Genomic DNA, 25,552 nt, shown 5'->3' with positions numbered 1-25,552 from the left:
GCCACTGGATTGTGGGTTACTGAGCTCTGCTCTGGCATTATGTGTCCTGCTTCTAAGGTAACTTAGTGGAAAACAATCCCTTTGGAAATTTACACTACAGTTAGTTGCACTGCCTGACTCCCTGCTGTTCTGATTAAGAAATGATGGTTCCTAAACAAAGCAATCACACATCCTTATCACGTCATTTATTCAGCCTGAGTGACTCACTGCTGACTTCATTAACAAATAATGGTACCCAAAGAAACCAAATCACACCACCTTTACACCTTTCCAAGTTAAGAAACTGAACTTTTCAACCTTTTTAGTTAGGTGTACTCTGCCCCTAGCATATTTCTAGCTTGTGGATACCGTTTTATATATATATTTTTTTTTAAATATGAAAACACACTTACTTCTGCTTATTAGCTGGCTTACTGATTGACTCTTTAATATCTGGCTTCCTATTAAAAGCACAAGCACTAAATAATATATGCCAATAGTTTACTTCTCCCCAATAATTTTACCAATTTCCAAGCCAAACGTACTGATTTATTTCAGCCTACAGCAAGGTGATCCTGCCCTCTCATTGCTGCTCCATGATTTCCAACACGGATTCCGTGCATCATGGACAGGGAAATCCAGTTTAAAAGCTACACAGAATGTCAGAAGTGGGATTCGAACCCACGCCTCCAGTGGAGACTGTGACCTGAACACAGCGCCTTGGACCGCTCGGCCATCCTGACAAGCGACTGCAGACCCTCTATGTGGATCCAAATGCTCAATAACGTTTCAGCTATCATCTGTTCATCTCTGCTTTTTTAGCAATGCAAATTCAAGATTAAATAAAATTGGGTGACATAATCGCAAAACAAAGATTGGAAAAATGTTCCTTCGAGCAGGAGTTGAACCAGCGACCTAAGGATCTCTACTCTTCCGCTACAGTCCTCCGCTCTACCAGCTGAGCTATCGAAGGAGCTACGAGCACACCACACTTTATGATTCCTTCTGATAGGAATCCTTTTCTGCACTACAGAAATACTAGCGTTATGCTTTGGCTTCCTATATCTCTGACATAATCACCCTTATGATCTTCTTGCCTACTTACAAGCTGTCAAGACCACCAAAATTAAACTCGATGGATAGCAACTTCCAGCTCGCAATGGAAACACCATGAACACTTCAGAAACAAAGGGCGACAGTCCTTCAAGGACTTTCTCATCTGCTGCCACTCACATGAATGCCTACTTCTGTGCAACAAGCAGCATCCAAACACCAAGCCATTTCTATGCCAACCTAACACCAAGGAAAACTGACATGTCACATTCCAACCAACTACCCAGCGGCCCCAACCAATCAGATTCGGAAACAATAACATGAAGCTAGAACAACCCCATTTCCAGCTGAAAGTCATATCAAACTAGGTCACCTTCCATCCTTTCCCCTAGCCTTCCATTCTGATCACTGGAGCCTTCTGCTCTACCACTTTTTGAGTTATGCTCAGCTGAGACCGATTTTATTTCCAAAATCAGATGCACAAACTATCCACATTTAATCCTGAAGAATAAGGGAACATTTTAATCCCCAAGCCTAAAACGCATACTGAAGAGATAAAGAAATACAGGAGGTAGGTCTTAAACGGCAAACCTTTCTAAGGCGCTTAGCGGGAGTTATCAGCGTTCAGAGCCGTCACCAGTGTACACAAGAGACCTGCTACACAGCATGGGGGAGCGTTTTAGTATGGTCGGAAATCTCACTGCTTGGGGGAAGCATCAAAACTTACTGATTCCTTTCAGCCACCGGCAAGGTGATCCTCTCCTCTCAGAGCTGCCACTGGATTGTGGGTTACTGAGCTCTGCTCTGGCATTATGTGTCCTGCTTCTAAGGTAACTTAGTGGAAAACAATCCCTTTGGAAATTTACACTACAGTTAGTTGCACTGCCTGACTCCCTGCTGTTCTGATTAAGAAATGATGGTTCCTAAACAAAGCAATCACACATCCTTATCACGTCATTTATTCAGCCTGAGTGACTCACTGCTGACTTCATTAACAAATAATGGTACCCAAAGAAACCAAATCACACCACCTTTACACCTTTCCAAGTTAAGAAACTGAACTTTTCAACCTTTTTAGTTAGGTGTACTCTGCCCCTAGCATATTTCTAGCTTGTGGATACCGTTTTATATATATATTTTTTTTAAATATGAAAACACACTTACTTCTGCTTATTAGCTGGCTTACTGATTGACTCTTTAATATCTGGCTTCCTACTAAAAGCACAAGCACTAAATAATATATGCCAATAGTTTACTTCTCCCCAATAATTTTACCAATTTTCCAAGCCAAACGTACTGATTTATTTCAGCCTACAGCAAGGTGATCCTGCCCTCTCATTGCTGCTCCATGATTTCCAACACGGATTCCGTGCATCATGGACAGGGAAATCCAGTTTAAAAGCTACACAGAATGTCAGAAGTGGGATTCGAACCCACGCCTCCAGTGGAGACTGTGACCTGAACACAGCGCCTTGGACCGCTCGGCCATCCTGACAAGCGACTGCAGACCCTCTATGTGGATCCAAATGCTCAATAACGTTTCAGCTATCATCTGTTCATCTCTGCTTTTTTAGCAATGCAAATTCAAGATTAAATAAAATTGGGTGACATAATCGCAAAACAAAGATTGGAAAAATGTTCCTTCGAGCAGGAGTTGAACCAGCGACCTAAGGATCTCTACTCTTCCGCTACAGTTCTCTGCTCTACCAGCTGAGCTATGTGATGGTGGAGCGCTTGTTGTAATGATCCAGGCGGGAGGCTTCCGTAGAAATGCGCTCGAACATGTCGTTCACGAAGGAGTTCATGATGTTCATGGCCTTGGAAGAAATGCCCGTGTCTGGGTGAACCTGCTTCAGCACTTTGTACACGTAGATGGCATAGCTCTCCCTCCTGCTTTTCTTTCTCTTCTTGCCGTCCTTTTTCTGGGTCTTGCTCACGGCTTTCTTGGAGCCCTTCTTGGGAGCAGGGGCGGATTTAGCAGGCTCGGGCATTTTCGCGACTTAGTTTATCTGAGAAGGAAATGAGTGCGGGAGGGCAGGCAGCAGCGGTATTTATAGGCTCCCAAATGCAAAGCGCCTGCTCATGGAACGGCTTACCAGGCATAGGAGAAGCTGCAAGCGCCGGCGCTGAGACGCCAGGGTTACCCCATTGGTGCACTGGGAGCCGGCTGGGATAATTATTCAAAGGGGGCCGGCTTAAGACTCCCCACCAATGGGAAGGAAGTGCTGGGAGGGCGCCGAGGAGATAAAAAAAGAGACGGTGAAGGCTTTTTTTTTTGTTTTTGTATTGTTCCTAGTAAGGGAAGAGCAAAGGGGACGAGAGAGAGAGAAAAAAAAAAAAGAAACCGATTCTCGAGATGTCCGGACGTGGCAAGCAAGGAGGAAAAGCTCGCGCTAAGGCCAAAACCCGCTCTTCCCGGGCAGGCCTGCAGTTTCCCGTCGGCCGTGTGCATCGCCTTCTCCGCAAAGGGAACTATGCCGAGCGAGTAGGGGCCGGCGCCCCGGTCTATCTGGCAGCGGTGCTGGAGTACCTGACGGCCGAGATCCTGGAGCTGGCTGGCAACGCCGCCAGAGATAACAAGAAGACCCGCATCATCCCCCGCCACCTGCAGCTCGCCATCCGCAACGATGAAGAGCTCAACAAGCTGCTGGGCAGAGTCACCATCGCCCAGGGAGGGGTTCTGCCCAACATCCAGGCGGTGCTGCTGCCCAAGAAAACCGAGAGCCACAAAGCGGCCAAGAGCAAGTAAGAGGAGGAGGAGGCTTCAGGAAACCGGGCAGCTGATAGAACCACAAACCCAAAGGCTCTTTTCAGAGCCACCCATGTTGCATTCAAAAGAGGCGAATCGCTGTCTTTTAAATTGAATTCCTCCGTTCGGATGCAAAACTGCCCTATTCCCACGTTTCATGACAGAAGGAGAGATTCCCACTCCTTGAATGGCGTAGCTTTACCTGGCACTGAGGGCAGCGTTCAGCACCTGGTTCATGATCTGATTTATTTGCCTTTCCTACCATCTAAGAGGGAATGTAGCCTGCTGGACAAAGCTTATCGAAGTCGTTAGCAATTTTAGGGCCATCCAATGTGCCAGGGGGACAAAAAAAGATATGATGCAAAACGGTGGGAAGGCGCGGGACAGTCGGTCAGTGGGAGGGAAGTGAAGGGGAGAGGTTTGGGGAGCGGGCGGCTTTCTCTAGGTTACTCTTCGAGCAGAGCAGTCACCCACCTACCTTCCATCGCTCGTGGGCAGGAGGAAGCGGGCTACGCCCGAGAATAAACCTAAAGTTTACTGGAAACTTTTTTCACGGATGTTAGGACAGATTAAGACATGGAAGAAAAAGAAACTGATTTGACCAATCCCTGTGAAGCGCGGGCTTTTCAAATGCAGAAATGAAACAAAGGAAGCCAGAACCCCCAGCCCGTCCGTCCGTCCCCCAGGCTTCTGGTACCAGAGAAAACCTCGAATCTTTGATATTTTATTGCAGCACTTCCTAAGCAGTACGTTTAAAGATTTACTCTATATAAAAACGGGGAAGGTGGGGAAAAGTGCAGGTTTAAACACTTCGTAACGATCTATGCAACGATAGAACCTGCGCAGAGCAGGCAGGAAATCCTCCGCTACGGCGTAAGGGATTACTAAATTAAATAGTTGAATATGTCCCTGTTCCTTACAGACAATTGGGGAAAACAAATGAGAGAAAAAAAAAATGGATCCGGCTTTTGAATCTTTTTTTTTTTTTTCCTGGAGCGGCTGCTCACTCTCTGTACAAAGAGCGGGCTTTTCAAATCATTAAACGGCTTTTTTTTTTCTAAACTCGAGCATCTCGCCAGCGAAGAAGAGCCCCAAAAAGCCCAAAGCGGCAACAGCCAAGAAAGCGGTCAAGAGCCCAGCTAAAGCCAAGGCTGTGAAACCGAAGGCAAAGAAGAGTCCAGCTAAGCCTACCAAGGCTAAAACGGCTAAAAGCAGTAAGATGGCTCCTAAGAAAAAGTGAGGAAGAAATGCTGCCACGATTTTCTGCAAACCCAAAGGCTCTTTTCAGAGCCACCACCTCGGTCACAGAAAGAGCAAAAGATGACTTAAGAGGACGAGGCAGTCCTGCTCCGTAGGGCTCCCGATTTGCATAATGTAGGGGACTGCCGCGGTGATGCGGCGAGATGCTCGAGTTTAAAAAAAAAAAAATAAAATCACACACTGAGAGATCAATAACTCTTATGACACACTTCCACTGCCCCACGAGGTGACGTTTACGGTTGGGTAGCGTGTAAAGCCCTTCGAGTGTAGAGGTGGTGGCTCTTAAAAGAGCCTTTGTCTTGCGTTGTTGGGTGAGATGATGTCTCTTTAAGCTCTCTCCCCTCGGATCCTGCGGGCCAGCTGGATGTCCTTGGGCATGATGGTCACTCGCTTGGCATGGATGGCGCACAGATTAGTGTCCTCAAAGAGACCGACTAGGTAAGCCTCGCTGGCCTCCTGCAGGGCCATGACAGCCGAGCTCTGGAAGCGCAGGTCGGTCTTGAAATCCTGCGCGATCTCCCGCACCAGGCGCTGAAAGGGCAGCTTGCGGATCAGCAGCTCGGTGGATTTCTGGTAGCGGCGGATTTCTCGGAGAGCCACGGTGCCCGGTCGGTAGCGGTGAGGTTTCTTCACGCCGCCCGTGGCTGGGGCGCTTTTGCGGGCAGCCTTGGTTGCCAGCTGCTTGCGAGGAGCTTTTCCGCCGGTGGACTTACGTGCGGTTTGCTTGGTGCGAGCCATCCTCAGCGAGAAGAAAGCTCCTAGCGATTCGCCTCCCTACAAAATAATAAAGAAGAGGAGCAGAGCGGGGTATTTATAGCTTGGGCTCTGGCTGCTGATTGGCTCATTGTGGGGAAAAAAAAAAGCCGTTTAATGACTTGAAAAGCCCGCTCTTTGTACAGAGAGTGAGCAGTCGCTCCAGGAAAAAAAAAAAAAAAAAGATTCAAAAGCCGGATCCATTTTTTTTTCTCTCATTTGTTTTCCCCAATTGTCTGTAAGGAACAGGGACATATTCAACTATTTAATTTAGTAATCCCTTACGCCGTAGCGGAGGATTTCCTGCCTGCTCTGCGCAGGTTCTATCGTTGCATAGATCGTTACGAAGTGTTTAAACCTGCACTTTTCCCCACCTTCCCCATTTTTATATAGAGTAAATCTTTAAACATACTGCTTAGGAAGTGCTGCAATAAAATATCAAAGATTCGAGGTTTTCTCTGGTACCAGAAGCCTGGGGGACGGACGGACGGGCTGGGGGTTCTGGCTTCCTTTGTTTCATTTCTGCATTTGAAAAGCCCGCGCTTCACAGGGATTGGTCAAATCTGTTTCTTTTTCTTCCATGTCTTAATCTGTCCTAACATCCGTGAAAAAAGTCTCCAGTAAACTTTAGGTTTATTCTCGGGCGTAGCCCGCTTCCTCCTGCCCACGAGCGATGGAGGGTAGGTGGGTGACTGCTCTGCTCGAAGAGTAACCTAGAGAAAGCCGCCCGCTCCCCAAACCTCTCCCCTTCACTTCACTTCACTTCCCTCCCACTGACCGACTGTCCCGCGCCTTCCCACCGTTTTGCATCACATCTTTTTTTGTCCCCCTGGCACAGTGGATGGCCCTAAAATTGCTAACGACTTCGATAAGCTTTGTCCAGCAGGCTACATTCCCTTCAGTTTCCTCTTAGATGGTAGGAAAGGCAAATAAATCAGATCATGAACCAGGTGCTGAACGCTGCCCTCAGTGCCAGGTAAAGCTACGCCATTCAAGGAGTGGAATCTCTCCTTTTGTCATGAAACGTGGGAATAGGGCAGTTTTGCATCCGAACAGAGGAATTCAATTTAAAAGACAGCGATTCGCCTCTTTTGAATGCAACATGGGTGGCTCTGAAAAGAGCCTTTGGGTTTGTGGTTCTATCAGCTGCCCGGTTTCCTGAAGCCTCCTCCTCCTCTTACTTGCTCTTGGCCGGTTTGTGGCTCTCGGTTTTCTTGGGCAGCAGCACCGCCTGGATGTTGGGCAGAACCCCTCCCTGGGCGATGGTGACTCTGCCCAGCAGCTTGTTGAGCTCTTCATCGTTGCGGATGGCGAGCTGCAGGTGGCGGGGGATGATGCGGGTCTTCTTGTTATGTCTGGCGGCGTTCCATGGACGTGGAGAGTTCACATTTCCGTTTAAGGAATGAACATTTCTCGATGGATAGACTTTTACCTTCTTCTGCACCCTCTAGAAGTCGTGAGCATGAAAATCCCTGCAAAGCCCCCTAAACGTTCGTAGTTCTAACTTCAAGCTGCAAGGGTAGGGGGATCGAGTCTGATTGCTTAGGGGGAGCACCCTGGAACTGCCCTCCCTTCCAGGGTACAGGATTGACCTCATTCGACTTCCAGAGGCGCCCTCCGGTGGACACAATTGGGATTGCCATGAGAGGAGATAGATTTTGGTTTTGTTTTTTGCTCCACAGCTCCTTAATAGAGAGCTGCAAGGAAGACGTTTGTCAGCTTTTCTCTTGAAAATATTAAAGCACCTGAATATTAAAACTGTGCTTAGTATATTTCGGATGCTTCTTACCCTCTCTCCACAGGGTGGCGATCTACCGTTTCTCTGCTTACTAGAAAGTGCCCTGCAGACGGAGGCCTTCGAGCAAACGGTGCGGGGGAGAGGAAGGAGAAGCTTCTCCCTCCCGGCTCGGGACCCGAGCCCCGAGAGGCAGAAGGCAGTAGAGAGAGAGAGATGTATTTCAGCGGCTTTCAGCGTTTGAAAATAACCCAAAAAAAAAGCAGGGGGGGTGGACGACTAGGGTTCGAGTCGCGTGCCGATCCCCGTGAGCTCGGGAACGTCGATATAAACTCGCTTTGTACGTGCCAGTAAGCGGAATATTCAACAACAACAAAAAGAAAAAAAAATAGTACCCGCCCTCTTGTTCTCAATCAGGTCGGTTTTTGTATATATTATGTATTGCAGATTTGCTCTGCTATCGCGAATTGATTGGGGAAACAGCGACCAGCATGTTCATCCAGGAAGAAGTACAATTCCTTGATAATTTCTAGAAAGTGGTTCCCTTTGGGTGAATATTTGTGATTTTGAACATGGACTCCTTTTTTCTGAGAAGGATATGAAGTTGTCCTTTCTGCTCTGCAGGTTGGAAACTGATAGTATATTTTTTTCTGGCACCTTAACTTGCTTAAATGTTCATAAAAGGAGATACCCATAAGAACATGCCATACTGGGTCAGACCAAGGATACATCAAGCCCAGCATCCTGTTTCCAACCGTTGCCAATCCAGGCCATAAGAACCTGACAAGTACCCAATGCTTCACTAACATTTTTGTAGGTTTCCTAATGAATTACTGAAACAGAAAAAGTAAATACCCCACGCCCAACATGGGGCTTGAACCCATGATCCTGAGATTAAAAGTCTCATGCTCTACCGACTGAGCTAGTCAGGCTTGGAGAAAAAGGTTTTTTCAGCAGAAATTGGTTCTCACAATCTTTGCCTAAGTCACATTTCATACAGCTGTAGGGATTCAAACAACTCAATATTTGCACCCATGTCGTAAGACACCGACAGAGTAGGAATTGCAGATTCAGCTCATCTTAATCTAAACATGATATTTCTGTGGGTTTGGGTTTCACCTCTTCTCTTATGTGTATAAAAGGCATATTTCACTTTTGTAAAATTATTCTTTCAATGAAGACACTGTATTAGGATTCCTGTCTAAATCTTTTTTTCTGAGCATCAAGTGGCAATGGCATTTATGGCCACGAGGTTTCAAGCTGTTATTATATTTATTTCCAGGATGTTAATGAGCACAATTTAATCAGCAAGTAGATGATAATATGGGCCATATACATTTGTACTGCAGGTTTGTTCTGCTAGAGAAAATTGACTGTGAAAATATTGACAGGATATTTACACAAGAAGGATTACAATTTTTGATATATTCTAGAAAGTGCTTTCAGTTGTGTGAATTATTTGGAAATTTCAACATGGTTTAATTGTCATAAGAATAAAACATTATTTTACGCTGTGCACTCACAGTTGACACTAATATTAGATTTTGTACCTGCCAATTAGATCAATGGTAATTGTTATATGTTATTTCTGACATATTTTCATGGAGACCTCTCATTATAATAGTCATGCTGGTTATTATTGGGTGAAATGCTTCACAAAGCATGATCAGAAAGTTCCCCTGAGAAGAATTACATTCTTTCTGAGAATTAAAGAAAATACTTCCTTCTCATTTGAACTATTTGTCTAAATTCAATTTCAGGTGACTATATAACAAAAGTAACCCCCTATGAAACATCGTTATCATGTATCATCCCCTTCGCATAGCTACCGTTAAAAACTCCATAGAAAGGGGGTCTCTTTTCACTAGAAGAAGAATATTTCTTTTAAACACTCATAAAGCTGCTGAATTTAATGCTAAACTGAAATTGAATACCTTTAGAGATTACTTTAAAGAAAACAGATTTACAATTTCCTTACAATTTAATGCAAACTGTTGCATTAAATTGTAAGCAAATAGTTAAAATCTGGCAAAATAAGTTTAAAATTAATATTCACTTTCAAGGTATTTCTCAAAGACAGAAAGTGTGTTGAATATTAGGATTCTGGTTGCTAAGTTCAATATATGCATGATTCATTGTCCATTCTTTGAGGCCTAATTAACTATTAATTATAGAAAGCATTCCTCCAGCTAGCCTGGCTACCACTTTATTGGTAGATTTGGATTTCTTCAATCCAAGTCAAAATTCCAATTCCGGGTGAAATTATAGAAAGTTCCTGGCCAGAATTGCTCCCCTTTTCTGAGGTTGTTCTAGGCTTAGGGTGCAACTGGGTGGAAGCTGAGAGTAAAGCAGAAAGGAATGGTGGAGGAGGAGAGCTGTGCGGATAGACACATTTTTCCTGCACAGCTCTGTTTTTTTTTGTTTGTTTGTTTGTTTCTTTTTTTGTTTGTGTCTGCACTACCAATCATGAAAAATGCAGGTTTCCCTGTATATCCCTGTGCTATCCTTCCTCTGTATAGCAACCTGGTTGCTATACAGAGCTAAATAGAAAAGTAAATATTAAGAAGAGATAAAAGTTAACGGAATAAAAGGGTGAAAAGCCCAACATGTTAGGAACACTCAGCCTTCCAACCTCGAATCAGATGCGATACCGTATATCACCTAGCGATATTAGAATAATAGGTTTCCATAGCACCTTCCCTTCTCATTTCAGTATTCAAAATCTTCCATTATCTATCGTGGAGGGTCCTGTTTTTAACGAAAACAAGAGACTCGAAGAGGCACAAACAACGTCCTTGTATTGAGGACCGTAGTCGGCAGGATTGGATCCTGCGAGGGGAGACTCTAATGGATTTCAAGTCCATCACCTTAACCACTCAGCCACGACTACAACCTGGCTGAGCACAGCTCCCGGAGTCATGTCTTTAACATGAGCGTTTGGATTAGACATATGAAGAGGAAGAGATTTCTGTGTGGGATTAGCGAAGGTATATTTGCATATATATTTTTTACATGGTGTGAAAGGATGTTTAGTGAAGGATACAATGGCAGGAGAAGGTGTGAAAAGGAAAGGGATGGGGAAGTGTATAGGAAAGAAGTGAGGGAGCGTATGGGAGAACATAAGCATACAGTAGGCGTGAGAGTGTATGTCCATCTGTGGCAGGCTGGAGCAGGAGAAAGCAAGGTGCTTATTAGGGATGTGAATCGTTTTTCAACGATTAAAATTATCGTCCGATAATTTTAATATCGTCTTAAATCGTTATAGAACACAATACAATAGAAATTCTAATGATATATCGTTAAAAATCGTTAAATCGTGTTAGTGCGCACTAACTCGAGTTAGTGCGCACTAACTGAAAATGATACAAATTGACACTTTCCAGGTCAGTAAAGGTCAGTTAGGAATGAATATGTGTTCCTATTGGCTGGCAGCCCTCTTATCTATTGATGTTAACCAGGTTCCCACTGAGGTGATGGTTGGGGGGATGGGAAATGGAAATGGAAACTCAGGAACACTAACAGAAAATGATACAAATTATTGACACTATCCAGGTCAGTAAAGGTCAGTTAGGAATGAATATGTATTCCTATTGGCTGGCTGCCCTCTTATCTATTGATGTTAACAAGGTTCCAACTGAGGTGATGGTTGGGGGGATGGGAAATGAAAACTGTTGGTAGTTGACAAAAAAAGTAATGTGATCAGTCAATATGACTAGAACCTGTGCCCTATTCCTGATACCAGGGGTGTTGTGATCTTCCTGCACTCAGTGCCCTATCCCTGATACCAGTCTGAGACAGCTCCCTCCCTGCATTACTAGTGAGAGGCTGGCTTCACAGACAGGGGGGAGCTGCCTGACCCTCACTCCTGACTTCCCCCATGCCCCAGCTAGTGAATGGTGTGTGGGTGAGGAGGGGGGGGAGGATGGTGAAGTCTGAGACAGCTCCCTCCCTGCATTACTAGTGAGAGGCTGGCTTCATAGACAGGGGGGAGCTGCCTGACCCTCACTCCTGACTTCCCCCATGTCCCAGCTAGTGAATGGTGTGTGGGTGAGGAGGGGGGTAGGATGGTGAAGTCTGAGACAGCTCCCTCCCTGCATTACTAGTGAGAGGCTGGCTTCACAGACAGGGGGGAGCTGCCTGACCCTCACTCCTGACTTCCCCCATGTCCCAGCTAGTGAATGGTGTGTGGGTGAGGGGGGGGGGGGGAGGATGGTGAAGTCTGAGACAGCTCCCTCCCTGCATTACTAATGAGAGGCTGGCTTCACAGACAGGGGGGAGCTGCCTGACCCTCACTCCTGACTTCCCCCATGTCCCAGCTAGTGAATGGTGTGTGGGTGAGGGGGGGGGGGGGGGGGGATGGTGAAGTCTGAGACAGCTCCCTCCCTGCATTTACTAGTGAGAGGCTGGCTTCACAGACAGGGGGGAGCTGCCTGACCCTCACTCCTGACTTCCCCCATGTCCCAGCTAGTGAATGGTGTGTGGGTGAGGGGGGGGGGGTAGGATGGTGAAGTCTGAGACAGCTCCCTCCCTGCATTACTAGTGAGAGGCTGGCTTCACAGACAGGAGGGAGCTGCCTGACCCTCACTCCTGACTTCCCCCATGTCCCAGCTAGTGAATGGTGTGTGGGTGAGGGGGGGGGGGGAGAGGATGGTGAAGTCTGAGACAGCTCCCTCCCTGCATTACTAGTGAGAGGCTGGCTTCACAGACAAGGGGGGAGCTGCCTGACCCTCACTCCTGACTTCCCCCATGTCCCAGCTAGTGAATGGTGTGTGGGTGAGGGGGGGGGGGGGGGGGATGGTGAAGTCTGAGACAGCTCCCTCCCTGCATTACTAGTGAGAGGCTGGCTTCAGCAGACAGGGGGGAGCTGCCTGACCCTCACTCCTGACTTCCCCCATGTCCCAGCTAGTGAATGGTGTGTGGGTGAGCAGGGGGGGGGAGGATGGTGAAGTCTGAGACAGCTCCCTCCCTGCATTACTAGTGAGAGGCTGGCTTCAGCAGACAGGGGGGAGCTGCCTGACCCTCAGTCCTGACTTCCCCCATGTCCCAGCTAGTGAATGGTGTGTGGGTGAGGGGGGGGGGGGAGGATGGTGAAGTCTGAGACAGCTCCCTCCCTGCATTCTAGTGAGAGGCTGGCTTCACAGACAGGGGGGAGCTGCCTGACCCTCACTCCTGACTTCCCCCATGTCCCAGCTAGTGAATGGTGTGTGGGTGAGGGGGGGGGGGAGGATGGTGAAGTCTGAGACAGCTCCCTCCCTGCATTACTAGTGAGAGGCTGGCTTCACAGACAGGGGGGAGCTGCCTGACCCTCACTCCTGACTTCCCCCATGTCCCAGCTAGTGAATGGTGTGTGGGTGAGGGGGGGGGGGAGGATGGTGAAGTCTGAGACAGCTCCCTCCCTGCATTACTAGTGAGAGGCTGGCTTCACAGACAGGGGGGAGCTGCCTGACCCTCACTCCTGACTTCCCCCATGTCCCACCTAGTGCATGGTGTGTGGGTGAGGGGGGGGGGGGAGGATGGTGAAGTCTGAGACAGCTCCCTCCCTGCATTTCTAGTGAGAGGCTGGCTTCACAGACAGGGGGGAGCTGCCTGACCCTCACTCCTGACTTCCCCCATGTCCCAGCTAGTGAATGGTGTGTGGGTGAGGGGGGGGGGGGGAGGATGGTGAAGTCTGAGACAGCTCCCTCCCTGCATTCTAGTGAGAGGCTGGCTTCACAGACAGGGGGGAGCTGCCTGACCCTCACTCCTGACTTCCCCCATGTCCCAGCTAGTGAATGGTGTGTGGGTGAGGGGGGGGGGGGGGAGGATGGTGAAGTCTGAGACAGCTCCCTCCCTGCATTACTAGTGAGAGGCTGGCTTCACTAGACAGGGGGGAGCTGCCTGACCCTCACTCCTGACTTCCCCCATGTCCCAGCTAGTGAATGGTGTGTGGGTGAGGAGGGGGGGGAGGATGGTGAAGTCTGAGACAGCTCCCTCCCTGCATTACTAGTGAGAGGCTGGCTTCACAGACAGGGGAGGAGCTGCCTGACCCTCACGTCCTGACTTCCCCCATGTCCCAGCTAGTGAATGGTGTGTGGGTGAGGGGGGGGGGGGAGGATGGTGAAGTCTGAGACAGCTCCCTCCCTGCATTACTAGTGAGAGGCTGGCTTCACAGACAGGGGGGAGCTGCCTGACCCTCACTCCTGACTTCCCCCATGTCCCAGCTAGTGAATGGTGTGTGGGTGAGGGGGGGGGGGGGAGGATGGTGAAGTCTGAGACAGCTCCCTCCCTGCATTTCTAGTGAGAGGCTGGCTTCACAGACAGGGGGGAGCTTCCTGACCCTCACTCCTGACTTCCCCCATGTCCCAGCTAGTGAATGGTGTGTGGGTGAGGGGGGGGGGGAGGATGGTGAAGTCTGAGACAGCTCCCTCCCTGCATTACTAGTGAGAGGCTGGCTTCACAGACAGGGGGGAGCTGCCTGACCCTCACTCCTGACTTCCCCCATGTCCCAGCTAGTGAATGGTGTGTGGGTGAGGGGGGGGGGGAGGATGGTGAAGTCTGAGACAGCTCCCTCCCTGCATTACTAGTGAGAGGCTGGCTTCACAGACAGGGGGGAGCTGCCTGACCCTCACTCCTGACTTCCCCCATGTCCCAGCTAGTGAATGGTGTGTGGGTGAGGGGGGGGGGGGAGGATGGTGAAGTCTGAGACAGCTCCCTCCCTGCATTACTAGTGAGAGGCTGGCTTCAGCAGACAGGGGGGAGCTGCCTGACCCTCACTCCTGACTTCCCCCATGTCCCAGCTAGTGAATGGTGTGTGGGTGAGGGGGGGGGGGGAGGATGGTGAAGTCTGAGACAGCTCCCTCCCTGCATTACTAGTGAGAGGCTGGCTTCACAGACAGGGGGGAGCTGCCTGACCCTCACTCCTGACTTCCCCCATGTCCCAGCTAGTGAATGGTGTGTGGGTGAGGGGGGGGGGGGAGGATGGTGAAGTCTGAGACAGCTCCCTCCCTGCATTACTAGTGAGAGGCTGGCTTCACAGACAGGGGGGAGCTGCCTGACCCTCACTCCTGACTTCCCCCATGTCCCAGCTAGTGTATGGTGTGTGGGTGAGGGGGGGGGGGGAGGATGGTGAAGTCTGAGACAGCTCCCTCCCTGCATTACTAGTGAGAGGCTGGCTTCACAGACAGGGGGGAGCTGCCTGACCCTCACTCCTGACTTCCCCCATGTCCCAGCTAGTGAATGGTGTGTGGGTGAGGGGGGGGGGGGAGGATGGTGAAGTCTGAGACAGCTCCCTCCCTGCTATTACTAGTGAGAGGCTGGCTTCACAGACAGGGGGGAGCTGCCTGACCCTCACTCCTGACTTCCCCCATGTCCCAGCTAGTGAATGGTGTGTGGGTGAGGGGGGGGGGGGAGGATGGTGAAGTCTGAGACAGCTCCCTCCCTGCATTACTAGTGAGAGGCTGGCTTCACAGACAGGGGGGAGCTGCCTGACCCTCACTCCTGACTTCCCCCATGTCCCAGCTAGTGAATGGTGTGTGGGTGAGGGGGGGGGGGAGGATGGTGAAGTCTGAGACAGCTCCCTCCCTGCATTACTAGTGAGAGGCTGGCTTCACAGACAGGGGGGAGCTGCCTGACCCTCACTCCTGACTTCCCCCATGTCCCAGCTAGTGAATGGTGTGTGGGTGAGGGGGGGGGGGGAGGATGGTGAAGTCTGAGACAGCTCCCTCCCTGCATTACTAGTGAGAGGCTGGCTTCACAGACAGGGGGGAGCTGCCTGGCCCTCACTCCTGACTTCCCCCATGTCCCAGCTAGTGAATGGTGTGTGGGTGAGGGGGGGGGGGGAGGATGGTGAAGTCTGAGACAGCTCCCTCCCTGCATTACTAGTGAGAGGCTGGCTTCACAGACAGGGGGGAGCTGCCTGACCCTCACTCCTGACTTCCCCCATGTCCCACCTAGTGAATGGTGTGTGGGTGAGGGGGGGGGGGGGAGGATGGTGAAGTCTGAGACAGCTCCCTCCCTGCATTACTAGTGAGAGGCTGGCTTCACAGACAGGGGGGAGCTGCCTGACCCTCACTCCTGACTTCCCCCATGTCCCAGCTAGTGAATGGTGTGTGGGTGAGGGGGGGGGGGGGAGGATGGTGAAGTCTGAGACAGCTCCCTCCCTGCATTACTAGTGAGAGGCTGGCTTCACAGACAGTGGGGAGCTGCCTGACCCTCACTCCTGACTTCCCCCATGTCCCAGCTAGTGAATGGTGTGTGGGTGAGGAGGGGGGGAGGATGGTGAAGTCTGAGACAGCTCCCTCCCTGCATTACTAGTGAGAGGCTGGCTTCACAGACAGGGGGGAGCTGCCTGACCCTCACTCCTGACTTCCCCCATGTCCCAGCTAGTGAATGGTGTGTGGGTGAGGGGGGGGGGGAGGATGGTGAAGTCTGAGACAGCTCCCTCCCTGCATTACTAGTGAGAGGCTGGCTTCACAGACAGGGGGGAGCTGCCTGACCCTCACGTCCTGACTTCCCCCATGTCCCAGCTAGTGAATGGTGTGTGGGGGAGGGGGGGGGGGGAGGATGGTGAAGTCTGAGACAGCTCCCTCCCTGCATTACTAGTGAGAGGCTGGCTTCACAGACAGGGGGGAGCTGCCTGACCCTCACTCCTGACTTCCCCCATGTCCCAGCTAGTGAATGGTGTGTGGGTGAGGGGGGGGGGGGAGGATGGTGAAGTCTGAGACAGCTCCCTCCCTGCATTACTAGTGAGAGGCTGGCTTCACAGACAGGGGGGAGCTGCCTGACCCTCACTCCTGACTTCCCCCATGTCCCAGCTAGTGAATGGTGTGTGGGTGAGGGGGGGGGGGGAGGATGGTGAAGTCTGAGACAGCTCCCTCCCTGCATTACTAGTGAGAGGCTGGCTTCACAGACAGGGGGGAGCTGCCTGACCCTCACTCCTGACTTCCCCCATGTCCCAGCTAGTGAATGGTGTGTGGGTGAGGGGGGGGGGGGAGGATGGTGAAGTCTGAGACAGCTCCCTCCCTGCATTTCTAGTGAGAGGCCTGCTTCAGAGACAGGGGGGAGCTGCCTGACCCTCACTCCTGACTTCCCCCATGTCCCAGCTAGTGAATGGTGTGTGGGTGAGGGGGGGGGGGGGGAGGATGGTGAAGTCTGAGACAGCTCCCTCCCTGCATTACTAGTGAGAGGCTGGCTTCACAGACAGGGGGGAGCTGCCTGCCCCTCACTCCTGACTTCCCCCATGTCCCAGCTAGTGAATGGTGTGTGGGTGAGGGGGGGGGGGGAGGATGGTGAAGTCTGAGACTGCTGTCCTCCCTGCATTACTAGTGAGAGGCTGGCTTCACAGACAGGGGGGAGCTGCCTGACCCTCACTCCTGACTTCCCCCATGTCCCAGCTAGTGAATGGTGTGTGGGTGAGGGGGGGGGGGGGGGAGGGGGAAGTCTGAGACAGCTCCCTCCCTGCATTACTAGTGAGAGGCTGGCTTCACAGACAGGGGGGAGCTGCCTGACCCTCACTCCTGACTTCCCCCATGTCCCAGCTAGTGAATGGTGTGTGGGTGAGGGGGGGGGGGGAGGATGGTGAAGTCTGAGACAGCTCCCTCTCTGCATTACTAGTGAGAGGCTGGCTTCACAGACAGGGGGGAGCTGCCTGACCCTCACTCCTGACTTCCCCCATGTCCCAGCTAGTGAATGGTGTGTGGGTGAGGGGGGGGGGGGAGGATGGTGAAGTCTGAGACAGCTCCCTCCCTGCATTACTAGTGAGAGGCTGGCTTCACAGACAGGGGGGAGCTGCCTGACCCTCACTCCTCCGGGGTATTGTGATCTTCCTGCACACAGTGCCCTATCCCTGATACCAGGGGTGTTGTGATCTTCCTGCATGCAGTGCCCTATCCCTATTAATACTAGGAGTGTTGTGATCTTCCTGCACGCAGTGCCCTATCCCTAATACCAGGGGTGTTGTGATCTTCCTGCACACAGTGCCCTATTCCTGATACCAGGAGTGTTGTGATCTTCCTGCATGCAGTGCCCTATCCCTGATACCGGGATGTGTGCAAAAAGATCACAACACCCCTGGTATTAGGAATAGGGCACTGTGTGCAGGAAGATCACAACACTCCTGGTATTAATAGGGATAGGGCACTGTGTACATGAAGATCACAACACCCCTGGTGCCAGGGATAGGGCACTGTGTGCAGGAAGATCACAACACCCCTGGTGTCAGGGTTAGGGCACTGTGTGCAGGAAGATCACAACACTCCTGGTATTAATAGGGATAGGGCACTGTGTGCAGGAAGATCACAACACCCCTGGTGCCAGGGTTAGGGCACTGTGTGCAGGAAGATCACAACACTCCTGGTATTAATAGGGATAGGGCACTGTGTGCAGGAAGATCACAACACTCCTGGTATTAATAGGGATAGGGCACTGTGTGCAGGAAGATCACAACACTCCTGGTATTAATAGGGATAGGGCACTGTGTGCAGGAAGATCACAACACCCCTGGTGCCAGGGTTAGGGCACTGTGTGCAGGAAGATCACAACACTCCTGGTATTAATAGGGATAGGGCACTGTGTGCAGGAAGATCACAACACTCCTGGTATTAATAGGGATAGGGCACTGTGTGCAGGAAGATCACAACACTCCTGGTATTAATAGGGATAGGGCACTGTGTGCAGGAAGATCACAACACCCCTGGTGCCAGGGTTAGGGCACTGTGTGCAGGAAGATCACAACACTCCTGGTATTAATAGGAATAGGGCACTGTGTGCAGGAAGATCACAATACCCCTGGTATCAGGGTTAGGGCACAAGTTCTAGTCACATTGACTGATCACATTACTTGTTTTGTCAAGCTACCAACTGTTTCCATTTCCCATCCCTCATATACTGTCAGTGGGAACTTTGGTAACATGAATAAATAAGAGGGCAACCAATAGGAATACATATTCATTCCTAAACTGACCTTAACTGACCTGAAAAGTGTCAAATTGTATCATTTTCTGTTAGTGCGCACTAACTCCCAGTTAGTGCGCACTAATCGGAAAAAACGATTTTTAACGATTTTTTAACTAAAAAATCGTGCCTAACACGATTTTCTTGCCCTGCCACACGATTTCTATCGTTAAGACGATATGGAAAACGATTCACATCCCTAGTGCTTATATGTGGAGGGCTGGAGCAGATGTCTGGAAGTTGAGTGGGCATTTGTGTCTCTTTCCCTCATCTCACTTTTGTCCTGTCTTTCCTTCATGCCACTGTTTTTTCTTCTCTCTCTGTTCCTATTTCAAATCTCTCCCTCTCCCCTCTCCCCTCACCACCTATTACCCCTCTATCCTTCCATATACTGCACTAGGGCTTGATTTGTAAAGCAAAGAAAAATAATATTCTTAAAATGAAAAATTCCGAGTACAAAGCTCTGAAACCAGTGGATATCTTGAGAAGTGAATGTCTCTTGGTCAATCCATCTTCTTTTAATCATGAACTTCATCAGCGTAGGATGTGTAAACATTTGACATGGTGAGAGGTACAAATGACCTGTAATAAGAAAATGATCAGACCAGGGGAGAAGGATAACTCAGGACATGCCTTCTATCCAATGGTGACTTATGAGGAGATGGAAATGGAGACAACATTCATCTCCCCCAAGCATTGATCCCCTTTTGCACTGCTTCTCGCCATGCATTCACATCCAGAAGGTGATGGGCTGGAGCAAAAGGGTTGTTCTCTGCTCTCTTATACTGTAAGTGCTCCCTGCTCCATCCTCTCTTCTCCTTTCCACCACATTGCTGCCCAGGGGAAAGGGAACAAGAGCCACATTTTATATATAAAAGAGAAACATCTAGGCTTACGGTGCAACTGGGTGGAAGCTGAGTATTAAGCAGAAAGGAATGGAGGAGGAGGAGAGCTGGACGGATAGACACATTTTACGTGGACATCTCTGGTTTTTTTTTGTTTCTTTTTTTGTTTGTGTCTGCACTACCAGTCATGAAAAATGCAGATTTCCCCGTATATCCCTGTGCTATCCATCAATATAAAGAGCTGTTGCTATACAGAGCTAAATAGAAAAGTAAATATTAAGAAGAGATAAAAGTTAGCAGAATAAAAGGATGACAAGCCCAACACGGAGCAAGGGGGTGGTGGTGCTGGTGGAAAGGATTCCAGATTCAGGATAGATCAACTTGTTTGCAGATATTAATGAATGATTATTGCCATAGATCCTGGCCGAGTGGTTAAGGCAATGGACTAGAAATCCCTGGACCAGAACGTTCATGAAGGGGTGTCTGCAGCTCCACTAACCTCTCCAACATCATAAAGGTGGAATTCTGCTGGGTGGCAATGTCTTGAATGAGACGCTTGTGAGGCATCTCCAAATCAGTCTGCTTTTTTGGGAGAACCTGCCCCGTCTTTACACTTCTGTGGAAGTGCACTGCTATGTTCCTGCACTTTTGTATTAACCTATGCAGGTATTTGTTCTCATTGTCATTGAAATCCAATCCCAGAGCTGACTTCACCACCAGGTGCAGAGTGTGTGCAAAACATCGGATGTTCTTAAAGAGCCCATCGTTTATTGCCTTAACCATGTTTGCACCATTGTTTGTGACAAAGAACCCTGCCTGAGTTTTCCTGTCTCGCTGGTGTAGTTGCCAGCCCTCCAGCATCTTTCTGATGCATGCTAGAATATTGGCAGCGGTATGGGCCTGGTCCATCAGGTGGGTGTTCAGTAAAGCCCACCTCCACCCTTCTTCAGTAATAGAGCTGCTGGCTGCCTCTGCCTCAGCCAGGTCCCACCAGTGTGCTGTCAGAGAGAGGTAAGAGTGTGCAGCATTCATGGCGGTCCAGATATCGCAGATCAATTGCACTCTTCCCTCTGCCTTAGCTAGCAGCACTTCCATGTGACTGTAACACTGCTTGTACAGGCTGGGGATGACCTTTCTACTAAATGTGGTTCTGCTTGCCTCCTACCCCGGGATAGTGTTACCACACTCCACCCCATTTCCTCCATGGTGGCTGCCCTGTCAGAGACACTTCAAGGCACTGAGTCACAGTTTCTTCACAAACGTTAAGTAGCTGAAATGTAATAATGTAATTTGCGGATATGACAGATTGAAAAATGACTTTTGAAGTACGTTAAAGATACGTAGAAGGGGTCACGTGGGGTGATGTGCTAGGGAAGACGCGTTCTCCCGGAGCTCCGGGTGCCATGGCCGAAATTCCACCGCCACAGGCTCTACAAACCGGCAGAAAGTGGGTGAGGATACTAGACTGTGAGTAGCGAATGTCGATTGTCCACTTTATGAATAAATCGCCACAACCTATGGCCTTCAGAGGAGGGAAAAGGGACAAAGAAAAAGAGAAAGGGAAGGCTGCGGATTCCAAGATGGCCGGAGCAGGAGACCCAGGCCCGTCGCAGCCTACCCCACTAACAGTAGAAGTCCTGCAAGCAACACTGGAAACTACATTAGATGTTAAGCTAGCAGGGATAAATCAACAATTGGCAGAGGTAAAATCCACCCTTACTGAAATTGGCCCGAGACTTGACACGCTTGAAGGCAGACTTGTCGGGGTGGAGGAGGGGCTGAACGAACACGATGCAAAAGCCAGCGCTACTGCTAAAGCGTTGCAGGAATGCCAACAGAAATTAGACGACCTTGAAAATCGTCTGCGGAGAGATAATTTAAGATTCTTAGGTCTACCGGAACTCGTCGACGATCAAGGCATGGTAGCTTTTTTCGAAGACTGGCTCCCGGAGGCTGTAGGGCTCCCGGATATTAAAGGAGCCCTGAAGGTGGAAAGAGCACACAGATTGGGGATACGCCGCACCTCTGACACTAGGCCTCGTGTTGCAATTGCAAATATTCTAAACTCTGCGATAAAACAGGGAATATGGTTGGCCTATAGGAACAAGCAAGAGCTCACCTATAAAGAGCATAAAATAAGGATCACCCAGGATTATTCAGCTCAAGTATCCATGCAACGTAAAGAATTTTCCCAGATTTGCTCACGCCTCTTTGAAAATAAGACCAGATTCACAATACAATTTCCTGCAACTTTAAAGATTTGGAAAGATAATTCCATTCACACATTTAAGGACCCGGAAGAAGCAGAGAAGTTCTTACAAAGGAAAGGGAATGGCTTAACATCATCCACCTCTTGACTCTGGGACTTCTTAATGTTTCAAGCTAGTTTGGACCATGGATATCACAGCTTACAGTGTTTATCCCTTGAGAAGGCGCTCTTCAGTTGTCGTGAGACCTCTGCTCCGGGCGGCAATCTTTTTGAAGCTCACAGCTAGCCTAACCGGAGTGGGTTTTAGCTTGGATCATTACTGCACTGTTCCTACCCATCTTTACGCATGCCTGCTTGTAATGGCGGTATTTAAACAGTATGGTCGGCTGAGTGCACTGATGAGTTGTTATGTTTGAGCCATGGATTGGACAATGTACGGCTCTGGTCGTCCAGATTCACCATCGGGCCGGTGGCACCCATGCATCCTATACGGACCTCCCAACTCGGATCCATCCCTTGAGTAGGGGGACCGAGTGTAATTTCATCCTGAGAAATCGGGGGCTTGTGGGGTAACAGAAAGGGAGAAAGTTCAGTTTGTTTTTTTGTTGTTGTGGGTTGGGTTGCTTGGACAGGTACTGCTATGTGTGAATGTGCTGATAGGAATGAGTGTAAATGTGTTGCATTGGACCCATGGGAAGGAACACCCTGGGACTGATCTTAAGGTTCTTCTGAGGTTTACAGGATATAGGTTTGGGAGGGAGGCAGCTGGGACCTCCTACCCTAGCCCAAATTTGAGAATGGTATTTCTGACGACTTTCACTAGTTCCATAGAATGGTCCGTTTGATATCATGGAATGTGCACGGGTTAGGTTCACCTATTAAGAGGAAAACAATCTTATCACATCTAAAGAAATTACGTGGCAACATCGTTTGTATACAGGAGACACATCTGACCGCCAAAGAATCTCAGAAATTGCAGAGAGACTGGGTAAAAGCTTGCTTTTTTGCTGAAGCCCAACAGAGAAAAGCGCGCGTAGCGATATTGATCAGTAAATCCACAGATTTTGTGCTTACCCGCTCCATTCCCGATACGGAAGGAAGATATGTTTTAGTTATTGGTAAATGGCAGGGTCAACCTGTCACAATATGTTGTGTCTATGCCCCTACAAGTTATCCTCGCAAATTTCTGAACTCTCTCTCTGGATTACTCCTTTCACATAGGGAGGGCCTCTTACTTGTGGCAGGTGATTTTAATTGTGTTATGGACAGCACACTGGATAGATTCATACGAGTGGGCAGCAAAATTTGGGACAGGGAGAGGGAGTAGACATGATTTGCACTCAAACGGGAGTCATAGACATATGGCGAACGTTACACCCTACAGAAAGGGACTATACCTTTTACTCGAACCCCCATGGATCCTCCTCCCGCATTGATTACATCTTGACCTCTAGGGAAATGTTTCCGAAAGTAGTCAGGGCAGATGTGGAACTCCCAGTGATCTCCGACCACTCCCCTGTGTCCCTGATGATTCGTTTGGGCCCGAAGATCACTGGAGCGAAAATTTGGAAGTTCCCTGCGGACCTTAAAGACGATAAGGACTTCCATACATTCTTAAAAGAAAAATGGCTAGACTATGCAAACAACAACACCCAACACTCAGTTACCCCTCATCTATACTGGGAGGTGGGAAAGGCAGTTTTAAGGGGTGAAATCATAGGATATACGAGTGCTCGATATAAAAAGCTCAATTCAGACATCTTAAGTCTAGAATCCTGTGCTCGACAAGCGAGAAAGGTTTGGCTTTCCAATCCGTCGGAGACCAATAAAAAACTTTATTTTAGTGCCCTTAGCCAGCTGAATACGAAGCTGCATATTAGGGCGAGTAAATCTCTACAGGTAGCCCAGCACAATTATTTCAAATATGGTAATAAAATGGGAAAGCCCTTGGCAAATTTAATACGAGCAATTTGCCCAAAATCCCTGATTTATACTATGCATAATACCCAAGGGAAACAAGTGTCAGACGTTGGTGAAATTGGGGAAGTCTTCCGAGATTTCTATTCTACTCTATACAAAGCGGACCCAATCCAATCAGACCAGATAGAACAGGATTTTTTAATGATATACACCTGCCTTGTATAAACTCGTCGCAAAAGGAGTTTTTGAACAGGCCCATCCAAACCTACGAAGTCCTTAGAGTCATCAATTCCATGGCTTCTGGTAAATCACCAGGACCTGATGGCTTTTCGTATGATTTTTATAAAATGCTTAAGGTGCACATTACAACCCCTCTAACAGACTTTTACAGGGAGGGTATTACAAAAGATGGCTTTCCTAGCGCTTTTAATAGAGCGCACATCATAGTTCTACCAAAACCGGGAAAGGATCCCCAAAAACCCGCATCATATCGACCAATATCATTACTTAATAGTGATCTAAAAGTTTTAGCTAAAGTTTTAGCAGATAGACCGGCCGCGATCATCCCTAACCTGATCGAGGACCAACAATTAGGCTTTGTAAAAGGGCGCTCAGCCACAAGCCACATAATTAAACTACTTTCTGCTATGCAGTTTTGTCAGCAAACGGAGACACAGGCGCTTGTTATCGGATTTGATTCCGAGAAAGCGTTCGATAGGGTCTCCTGGTCGTACATGTTTTCCGTGTTACAAAGATATGGGTTGGAAGGGGATTTTGTACATTATATCCATTTACTTTACAGTATGCCTGAATCCCAGATTATAATTAACGGGGAATGTTCGAACTCTGTCCCGATCCAGAGAGGTGTACGCCAGGGGTGCCCGTTGTCCCCTCTCTTGTACATTCTCACCATTGACCCTCTCCTGCACAAGATTGTAACACACCCGGAAATCCACGGTTTTACGAGAGCGAACCAAACATTTAAAGTTGCAGCTTTTGCTGATGACGTTTTGGTGTTCCTGACAAACCCTTTGGTATCCCTAAATAAGCTGTTAACCCTTCAAGACCAGTTTGGCTCTTTTGCAGGCCTCACAATAAATAGGGATAAGTCTGAAGCAATGGCAGTAGGGGACATAGTTCAATCAAAATGGAGGGGACAATTCCCGTTGCGCTGAGCAGATGGGGAGATTAAGTACTTGGGAGTCAAAATACCCAGCAACTTAAAAACTATCTACCAATTAAATATACAACCCCTCCTGAAGGACTCGCTCACTAAATTTCAGCGATGGAAGTTGCTACCCTTGTCCTTGAAAGGCAGAGTACATTTATACCAGATGGTGATTTTACCTAAGTGGTTATATGTCCTACAAATGCTACCCCTTATGCTTTTTCCCCAAGATACTTATATGTTAGAACAGGGGCTTGGGAAGTTTTTATGGGGCGGAAAAAAGGCACGTATAGCCTTATCTAGTTTACAGCATAATAAACAAAAAGGGGGGCTGGGATGTCCAAATATAGCGCAATATAATTTGGCCTGTCTACTTAGACTATTACAGGATTGGTTATTTGATACCTCACACTACGTTCCAAGCCATCTCTTGCGAGGATGGTATGGGGGATTGTCTCTTAACACACTTTTACACATGCCAGCACAGGAGGTTCCGAAACAGCTCAAAGACCATCTTTTGGTTAAGAACTGTAGGAAGGCATGGGTACAGCTATGTAAAAGGCTTAAGCAACCACTTGGGGTTACCCCTCTGTTAAATTTGACTAACAGTTCATACTTCCCCCCGGGGGTGAGTGGAGCCGCTTTCCAGAGATGGCGGAACATGGGTCTTCAGTATGTATACCAATTGATTCAACCTCTTACTGGTCAACTGTATAGTTTTTCCGAACTCCAACAACAATTCCGGATCCCATCCTCAGACAACTTTGCATACGTGCAAATTCGTCATTTTATGCATTCTCATAGTAGAAATTGGAGCTCACTTCTCATTACGGAAGCTCTGCGGAACCTTCTCATTGGTAGGGTGGCAAAAAGACCAAGTATTTCAGATTTCTATAAAGAACTTTGCGGGGGAGCTTCAGACCATCACCTCAAAAGTTTATACGCTAGGTGG

The 25,552-nt window shown here is 48.8% G+C and overlaps 2 protein-coding genes and 5 non-coding genes across 7 annotated transcripts; 1 reads left to right on the top strand and 6 right to left on the bottom strand.

Annotated features, from left to right (window-relative positions):
• Positions 1-639: 639 nt before the first annotated feature.
• On the bottom strand, positions 640-722 carry TRNAL-CAG. The gene has a single exon. It is a non-coding gene; the product is annotated as a tRNA-Leu (tRNA).
• Positions 723-866: 144 nt separating this feature from the next.
• TRNAY-GUA lies at positions 867-952 on the bottom strand. Its single transcript is given in 2 exon segments — positions 867-902; positions 916-952. It is a non-coding gene; the product is annotated as a tRNA-Tyr (tRNA).
• A 1,342-nt stretch (positions 953-2,294) lies between these two features.
• Positions 2,295-3,068, bottom strand: LOC115081336 (histone H2B 1.1-like). The gene has a single exon (XM_029585819.1). It carries the CDS (start codon positions 3,021-3,023, stop codon positions 2,748-2,750), a length of 276 nt encoding a protein of 91 aa, XP_029441679.1. The 5' UTR covers positions 3,024-3,068; the 3' UTR covers positions 2,295-2,747.
• TRNAL-CAG lies at positions 2,445-2,527 on the bottom strand. Its single transcript has one exon. It is a non-coding gene; the product is annotated as a tRNA-Leu (tRNA).
• A 300-nt stretch (positions 3,069-3,368) lies between the features above and the next one.
• On the top strand, positions 3,369-3,852 carry LOC115081335 (histone H2A type 1-E). Its single transcript, XM_029585818.1, has one exon. It carries the CDS (start codon positions 3,389-3,391, stop codon positions 3,779-3,781), a length of 393 nt encoding a protein of 130 aa, XP_029441678.1. The 5' UTR covers positions 3,369-3,388; the 3' UTR covers positions 3,782-3,852.
• Positions 3,853-8,388: 4,536 nt separating this feature from the next.
• TRNAK-UUU lies at positions 8,389-8,461 on the bottom strand. The gene has a single exon. It is a non-coding gene; the product is annotated as a tRNA-Lys (tRNA).
• Positions 8,462-10,337: 1,876 nt separating this feature from the next.
• TRNAS-UGA lies at positions 10,338-10,419 on the bottom strand. The gene has a single exon. It is a non-coding gene; the product is annotated as a tRNA-Ser (tRNA).
• Positions 10,420-25,552: the final 15,133 nt, after the last annotated feature.

Source organism: Rhinatrema bivittatum, unplaced genomic scaffold (assembly GCF_901001135.1).
Source record: "Rhinatrema bivittatum unplaced genomic scaffold, aRhiBiv1.1, whole genome shotgun sequence".
Taxonomy (NCBI): Eukaryota; Metazoa; Chordata; class Amphibia; order Gymnophiona; family Rhinatrematidae; genus Rhinatrema; species Rhinatrema bivittatum.
Note: the sequence above shows the minus strand (reverse complement) of the source record. Positions and strands in the feature narration are given on the sequence as shown.